This window comes from Cannabis sativa, chromosome 6, assembly GCF_029168945.1.
Source record: "Cannabis sativa cultivar Pink pepper isolate KNU-18-1 chromosome 6, ASM2916894v1, whole genome shotgun sequence".
Taxonomy (NCBI): domain Eukaryota; kingdom Viridiplantae; phylum Streptophyta; class Magnoliopsida; order Rosales; family Cannabaceae; genus Cannabis; species Cannabis sativa.
The window spans coordinates 58,560,521-58,568,612 of NC_083606.1; the positions used below are offsets into that span (position 1 = coordinate 58,560,521).

The window sequence follows — 8,092 nt, forward strand, 5'->3', positions numbered from 1 at the left end:
ATGAGATTTGCTACTCTGTCAAGTCAGCTCTCTTAGATAGAATCTGACATTCAAATGATGTTGACTGCTGAAGTTCACCTTGTTGCCAAGAACTGTGATTGTCAGATGGAGTGTTATGTCTTCAAAAGCAGAAACGGCGGTATTTACATTATCAACCTCAGAAACTGCGATTGCAAAGCTGAATACTAGCGACTCGCATTGTAAAGGAAAGTATTAAACAAGACACCAAGATGCCTTGAAAAAAATACTTAAACCTAATATATGAGTAAACGGCCTAACTATTCATATAAGCAATCAAAAATATACAAAGTGATAAATCATTAACAGTATATTCAAGTTTGCTTAAAAACATATTATAACTGTCTATGTGAAGCAAAATTGATAATTGCTCGCAAATCAAAAGCATAGCAGATAATAACTGCTCGCGCACATAGTAGATCACCAACTACTTAAATAATATCAAAGAAAAATATGAGCAATGGGAATTCCTAAAGTATTTTATATTTGATCAAAATATAGTTGTTTAAGTTGTGAATGAAAACGCAAGCAAACAAACATATATTAAGTTCAAATATAAAAGTACAAGGCATTCAATAAAGATAAAATAAAAGTAAAGTTGGCCATCCAACCTTGCAAAGTTGTCTTTACAAAAGTGCTACAAGGGGCAAACCATTGTCTCGGCCTTAAGGGCATTTGCCTAAATAAAATAAAAATTAATAAAAACCAAGCCTACATAGTAGGAGACTTGGATAGTTCTTCTTCTGTTGCTGCCTCAGCATCCTCTTCCTCCTTTTTAGTCTTCTCGCAGAAAGAAAGGATTTCCTCCTCAGAATCTTCCAAGAAACTCGTATTCATCTCGGATTTTCCATCCAAGCTTGATAAATGGTACGAAGGCCAACAACGTTGCATCGTTCAATGGTTTCGGCCTCTTTCCCATCAAGCGTTACCTTAGCTACATCGAGTTCCCCTTTGAGTTTCTGGCATTCATCGGTCTTGTCCTTTGCCTCCTTCTTGGCAGCTTCAAGCTTGGGCTCAAGGCTCTTCTTCAACTTTTCGGCATCTTTAGTAAGGCGATTAATCTCCAGTTGGGCATCATTCCACTGCTTAGTCACAACCTCGCGCTAGCCTATCAAGTTCTGGATCTCACCCTCCAGGTACTTGATCTTGTCCATGCCTCGTTGCTGGGCCACAAAAGAAATAAAAGATGTCTAGAAACCAACCAACAAAAATACATAAGTATTTTGACGGAAAGAAAAGAAAAAAGAAGAGAAGTGAGCAAATAAAGGTAAGGAAATTTACCGAAAGACTGTGAGACAAACTCCTTGTAAGCATATTCCCCAAATCCCCATGATTGATTAAATTCCATTCATGGGGGAGGAAAGACTTGAAGTGACGCCAGCATATTGCACCAAACTCTGCAGTGTACTCTGGGCCAGTTTTTCCAGCCTCGACAGGTAAAGTTTTGAGGGCTTGGCTCGAAGAGGCGAAGGCTTGGGTTGCATTGGGAATAGGCTCGCCAGTACTTGCGGGGGCAGAAGGAGGGATTGGATCCTGATTCTCAGTCTCAAGAACCTCAAGGTTAGCAGGTTGGGAGGCTCGCTTCTTGTTAGCCGTAGTCTTCTTGGACCTCTTTGGGGGCTCCACTTCTGCGTCTGATGGGACCTCCGAGATGGTCAGCCTCTTCTTTTCCTTCTTATGGACAAGATTCTCAAAATTCATTTCTGCGGGACAAAACAAAGTGTTAAGCATTAATTGAAAGACAAGTAAAAGGGAAGATTGGGGCATAATTTCCTGCCGAAGGAATTTACCATAATCACTAGAAGACGAGGTAGAGAGGCTATAATATCCACTAAAATCCCTACAACCCGTGATCCTGAATATATCATAAGGACTAATTAGAGGGGCTATAATATCCACTAGAAGAATCGATCTGTAATCTGATTTACTCACTGTAAGAAGCTCCACTATAGTATTAGGGAACATAATTCTCCAATAGGTAGAGGCCATAGCTCTATCAAGCTGAGCTCACTTAACCGAGGTACCACTATGGGTACTCGAAGACTTTTGAAACCAAGTGAACTTATCCCCTAACATCCAAGATTAATTAGTTCAGTTCTAGTTACCATTTGTCTAAGATCGAAGGAGTATCTCACGTCGTTGTTTTGGTTAGCATAGTTAATACTTTCGTCTAACATCAATGATGTGCATTGTTAAATCAAACACAAACTTGACAAACCTATATGGTGTGGCACTTAAATCAATCATTTTATTTATGATGGATCCACTTGTTAAAAATTTCTCAAATAAGTATGCTAATATTGTATATAATTCATATGTGCACATATCAACTCCTTTATTTGAATAGGGGCCGAGCATGGCACCAAAATACAAGGTGCCTTAAACTGCAACTAATTTTTTTAGATTTCTTATTTGAACCTTTTTTTATTTGGTGAAAAAAGACATTGATGCATAAATTTAAAATATGAGATGTGGCACAAAGGGCAGGGAATTGGCGGGGAGTGCTCCCCTATCTTCATCCCTATTAAGGATTTTAATTCTCATCTTCGCTTATTTTTCATTGGAGATGGGGCGGAGAATCCCCTAATAAAAAAATTATGATAAAAATTTAAATATATAAAAATATTAAACTACATAAAAATTAAAATATTACACATTAATTATTAACTTAAAATTCATAAAAATGATACTAATATATTAAAAAATACAAACATAAATTATAAATTATAAAATACTATTAGATACATAAAATAAAATACTAAACGGATTCTCGTCAGAGCAGGGAGTATCATCCACGTCCCTATCCCGTTTAATATTCGGAGACAAAAAATAATCCTCGTTTCTGCCCCGTTTCCCATTTAGATGGGGAATCCCTACCTCATGGGGAAAATGTGCATCCTAAATATGTGTAATACATTAAATTACTTGTAACTATGGAAAAAATTTCAAATCACAAATATAACAAAAAAAATATTAAAAAAAAAAAAAACCATGAAAGATCCCCATTTAAAAGGCTTTTACTCAAAATATTATATTTTAAAAAAAAAATACATTTATATTGTGGTAAGAAATTTTATACTACCCATATTTTTTTCTTTTCATTTTTACTAATTTTTTTATCTATTTTAGTTTCTATAAAGCTTCTTTTTTACTGTCATTTTCTTATCTCTCTTTCTTCTTTTTCCTGTTTTTAGTAAGTCACGCAGACTTCTCTCTCTCACACTCTAGTCAGTCTCTCTTCTTTTTTTTTTTTACACTAATCTTCTTTTTTGTGTACAAACTTCATTTTAAATATATTAAAAGAATATTTTGAAGTAACTGATATTATATATTTCTGTCTAGACCCAATAATCTTAAATCTGGACCTCATATGTGACTTATTTAAGAAAATAAGAGAGTTTGAACAGACGAAATTAGAGAAAAATTACAGTTTTATAAACATTGGGTACTTATACTGCTAAAAATAAACATTAAGATTATGCCACTTACAAACTTAAAACTTTGGGTACTCACGCCTATTTACCTAAAATATAAATATAATAAGTGTAACCTTTTACATCACTTTTTTTTAATCCTATTTTACTCTCTCAATAAATTTTGTTTTATTATTTAAAAAATAATAATTACAAGCACATTTTATATCTTTTTCTCTCTTTTACATTTTCTTACTATTCACACTCAAACTACTTAATACTATTTTTCTTTAATTAATCACACTTTATATTTACACAGTTTTTCTAATGTATATATATACTGTATATAGTTTTAACATTCTTTCTCTCTCTTACAAAAAAATTTCGAGCACTCCTCTTATATCTTGCTCCTTACATGATGTAGTATTTTTTATTCTTTTAATGTTTTGTAATTTATTCGGAGTATATTAATGAATGATTGTGTATATGTATATTTGTTGTGTTGCTTTTATGTTATATTGTAGTTGTTTTTAAGTGGATTTCATAATATTTTTTAGTTATTTTTTTTATGTATATTTGTTTTAATATATTTTTTATTTATTCTTGACAATTCTTTTATTATATGTATGTTGTTTTGTAGATGTATATATTTAACTTATTTTCTTGACACATTTTTTTAAATACGATGATAAATTTCATATTTTTTAATTGACACAATATACACAAGTAGATATTGAGATATAGTTAATTTTTTGTTGTTTTAATTATATATTACTTATTATATTATACACTCAATTTTAAAATTACATGGTTTTATTATTTCTATTATTAATGTAAATAATTATTAAATTTCTAAAAAAAAAATTAAATTATCATTTTAACTATTACTAATTCAAAAAAGAGAAAAAGAGTCAAAATTGTAATCAACAAATTTAAGAAGAAAAATATAATAGTATAAAAAGATAATCAAATTTTCAAAACTATATAAAAAAAATGTAAAACAAAAACATGTTAAAAAATTGATATTATATTGCATATTACATACAACAAAATCGATGTCTTATTATTTATTTTTCTATTGCTTTTGTAGCTGTCTTTTTAGTATTTTATAATTATTTTCGTGTTATTGTTTAAGTATTCTATGAATTTTTAGTTACTTTAGTTATTTTCAATTTTACTGAAACACATATTGTTACAATTATTTTTTTTCAACTAAACACATTTGTTGACCGAGATTTTCGGCAACTATTAAAATATGATTATAGTAAAGAGCTGTAAGAAAGCGAGATGAGGATTTTTACGTGGTTGGGGCGTTAATGAGCCTTAGTCCACGAGTCTTTGTTATTAATGGATGTATTTAATACAGATTCCACACTTGAGAGAATGTTCTTCTCATAAATACAGAGAATGTTCTTGGTGAGTATTTTCTCTTCTTGCTCTTATGCAACCCAAGACTCTCGACCCCATTAAATGAGCTTTGAGGGGGTATTTATAGTGTTTTGGTGGGGTGATCCCTAGGATTGTTCTTACAAATGTATCTGTAAGTATCCATAAAGTTGGGTATTCCCAATGAATATACCATGGGTGATGCCTGGTCAAATCCCTAGGCGCTGTAGGGTTTTTATGAGGAATGTCCTTTTTGCCTTGTGATTGACGTGACTCTTCGCAGAGTAGCCGTCGCTAGACTTAAATGATCATTCTTTGCAGCCTTCTTGTTTGGGGGTTGTCTTGAGTCAGACTTTATTGCGTGTTACAGTCCCAACACGCTTCCTCCCATGCGGCATTAAATGCGACTTGATTACTCAGGAGAGGCCTGACACATCCCGGAGAGACTTCATGCTATGCGAGCTTCCGGGAGTACCTTGTACTCCGGGTGCCTCCTCCGGGACCCATACCCAGGGTGCTTCTTTGTGGCGCACAAAGACTTATCAAATATTTACAAGTTATCTGATCCACGTGTCCCTTTTCGACTGGTCCACGTATTTTGGGCGAATTCAGGGGCAACATTTACCCCCCAAGCCTTGTTTACTTGAAAAAATAAACCAAGGCTTGCTCAAGTGCCTCCGGTTGACTCCTCGTTTCCCTGGCTCAAGCCCAGAGCGCGTGAGGGCACATTTAATGATGACATTTAATGCAGCGATTCGCTTTTTGCAGGGATGTCTCCGGCCGCCTCCTCGGTTTCTTGACACGAGCTTGGGGCGCGTGAGGGTGCGTCTAATGATGGCATTAAATGCTGCGATTCGCTTTTAGCAGAGGTCGATTCGTTTCACGCCCTTTGATTGATGCGGCGCATTAATGGTGTCAAACGGATACTCAAACGTTTCCACCGCCTTTATGGCAGCTTGATCTGATCCGTTGATTTTCGGGAATTCGAATCGTGCATCTCCCTCACCGTACGATTGGTAGGTGGTGACGCCTGTTCCTCATGCACTTTTGCCTATAAAAGCCACAATCTTTCCTTCATTTTGGTTACTTTCCATTCCTTGCCATTTTTGTTCGAATTTCCTAGAGAGAAAATTCTTCAAAACAGCACGAACTGTCTTAGCACTTAGACATTTCTTCCACTTTTCCAGTGTTTGCTTTCACCAGTTCTTCTCAAGTTTTACTCGACCACATTCAGGACCCCCAGTTCAACGACTTACCGTAAGTTTCTTGCATCCTTAGATAATAACATGCTTTTACTTGCTTCGTTCGTTTTTCTGGGTTCGTACTTTGAGATTTCTGGGTGTGCGAGTGTTTAAGTTCTTCAAGTGTTCTGTTTTATGTCTACTGCTTTAGTTGTAGGATCGCCATTATCCTGTCTCTGTTATAATGTGTATTTTTGTTGAAGAGAGCCATGTGTTCTTCGTTCAACAGTTGCTTAGGGCATAGAATGATTTTTTTTTTTCTTTTTTCTTTTTATTCTGTAAAACCACTTTCTACGATTTCACTGCACCCGACACTTGTTCAGGGGATATTTCTAGGGTTTCCCATGTGACACGTGTCCGGAGGGGGCCTCTTTCCAGCGGTTAGGGGACCCCCACTCCCTTTTTCTTGACTTAGGGTTTGGTATGGGACCTAACTGCTGGAATTTTCTTTTTCCCTTTTTGTTTTTCACAGAACACAAAATGTACGCCACAGTTCGAAATCTTCGAAGAAGAGTGGGAAAAGCATGGCCACGTTGGAGGAGGTTTCCCTGGGGCCTGTTGCCCAGGAGGGGTACAAATCCCGAGCGACCGGGTGGGAAGCGGTTGAGCTTCGTTCCACCCTAACTTGTCCTCACCAGCTGGAGAATATTATAGAGGTTGCTGGGATCAAACCCTCCACTTCAGGGACCTATCACCGGCCTCCTCGCGACTCGGAGACGCCTAATCACAACTATGACGGCTTCGGGGCTTGGAGTCAGACTCATTTGATGGCCGGTGCCATGCTCCCGCTTCAAGATTATTTTGTTAATTTCCTTGTATTTGTCGGCCTTGCGCCATACCAACTCATTCCTCAAGCTTACCGCTTTGCTTTCGGGCTTATTTATTTTTTATACCGCCCGCGGATGGGGATCTCCCAGCCCGGCGGAAATTTTATATTTTTATGAACTTGTATCCGTCCCCAAGAACGGGGACAAACTTAAGGACGGTTTTTATGGGTTCCGGATCCATCCCGCTAACGAGGGGGTGGTTCCGTATAATAGGCAGACTCACGTTAAGGAGTATCGCCATCGCTTTTTCTTCTCCTCCGGGTTCAGGGCCGTGGACCACCCGGAGCTCCTCACGGAGTGGGTGCGGATCCCACCTTACCAACGGACGCCCCCTACTCAGACTTTCCTCCGAAGGGCCCAAGCCTTTGCTTCCTATGACCGCGCCGATCTCGATGTTGGGGGCTTAGTCACCACGGAGAATTGTAGGAAGGCCAAACTTATCCTTCCTCACCAATCCGTGGAGGACTCCAACCTCTCGCGAGTCATTTGTCCCAATGTGAGGGCGCCGGTTGCGGAGAAGGCCTTCCGGGATGAGCTCATTGCTACGGCAGAGAAAAAATACCAAGATTATCTCTACCGGAAGGCCCAGGAGAAAGCATACTCTCGGGCCCGGGCGCCTCTGGGAGAGGACTTCGCGTGGGGAGTCCGGTGTTGCGACGGAGCCAAGCCATTGCCGGGAAGTCCGAGGCTAAATTTTTTGACAAGATTCTTCAAGAAGAGATTGGGGATCGTCCTGCCCGGAGGCCCCTTCGTATTGAAGATTCTTCAGAGAAGCAAACTTCCCGGCCACAGCCTTCGGTCCCCGAACCAAACTCGGGGGCTCCTGGTGCTAGCACCTGCGAGTGCCGGCGGTAAGTCTCCCTTGATAATTCGTTATGTTCCTTCCGTTGATGAATACACCAGTCGTAGGCCCGTAGGGTTCGACGAGCGTCTTCATAGGTTTAGGATGCCATCGACCCGGTGGGGGGATCGTTTGAAGGAATTTTATTTTTCGAACTTAGGAGATTACCTAGGTCGGTCCCGGATGGGCTCCGACCTCCGTAACCTATTCCCTTAGGTCCTTCAGCTTACATAACGTCCAGCTGGTTCCGGCCCTCGGACAGTTATCTCGGAGATGACGCTACCAGCATTAAAGTTCAGGACTTTGCTAGGGCCGAATTAGGAAGTTCGGGTAGGAGTAGCTTATTTGTTGTATCTTGTATAAGTG

The 8,092-nt window shown here is 38.4% G+C and overlaps 1 protein-coding gene across 3 annotated transcripts; it reads right to left on the reverse strand.

Moving 5' to 3' along the window:
* Positions 1-535: 535 nt before the first annotated feature.
* On the reverse strand, positions 536-2,787 carry LOC133038870 (uncharacterized). Of its 3 annotated transcripts, none has more exons than XM_061117316.1 (3): positions 1,809-2,787; positions 1,300-1,721; positions 536-1,181 (listed from the first exon to the last, which is right to left on the reverse strand). In XM_061117316.1, the coding sequence occupies exons 1-3, from the start codon at positions 2,005-2,007 to the stop codon at positions 1,122-1,124; spliced, it is 681 nt and encodes a 226-aa protein (XP_060973299.1). In that variant the 5' UTR covers positions 2,008-2,787; the 3' UTR covers positions 536-1,121. The 3 variants fall into 3 exon arrangements, with proteins under 3 accessions (XP_060973299.1, XP_060973298.1, XP_060973297.1); XM_061117315.1 differs by having other exon boundaries at positions 536-1,208; XM_061117314.1 differs by having other exon boundaries at positions 536-1,721.
* Between the last annotated feature and the right edge of the window lie 5,305 nt (positions 2,788-8,092).

What these genes read in the sequence shown, in the direction of transcription:
- LOC133038870 (XM_061117314.1), bottom strand. Translation starts at nt 2,007, where the DNA reads ATGGCCTCTACCTATTGGAGAATTATGTTCCCTAATACTATAGTGGAG. An exon ending in CTCGTCTTCTAGTGATTATG is followed by an intron (nt 1,722 to 1,808) that starts GTAAATTCCTTC and finishes TTTGTCCCGCAG; the next exon opens with AAATGAATTTTGAGAATCTT.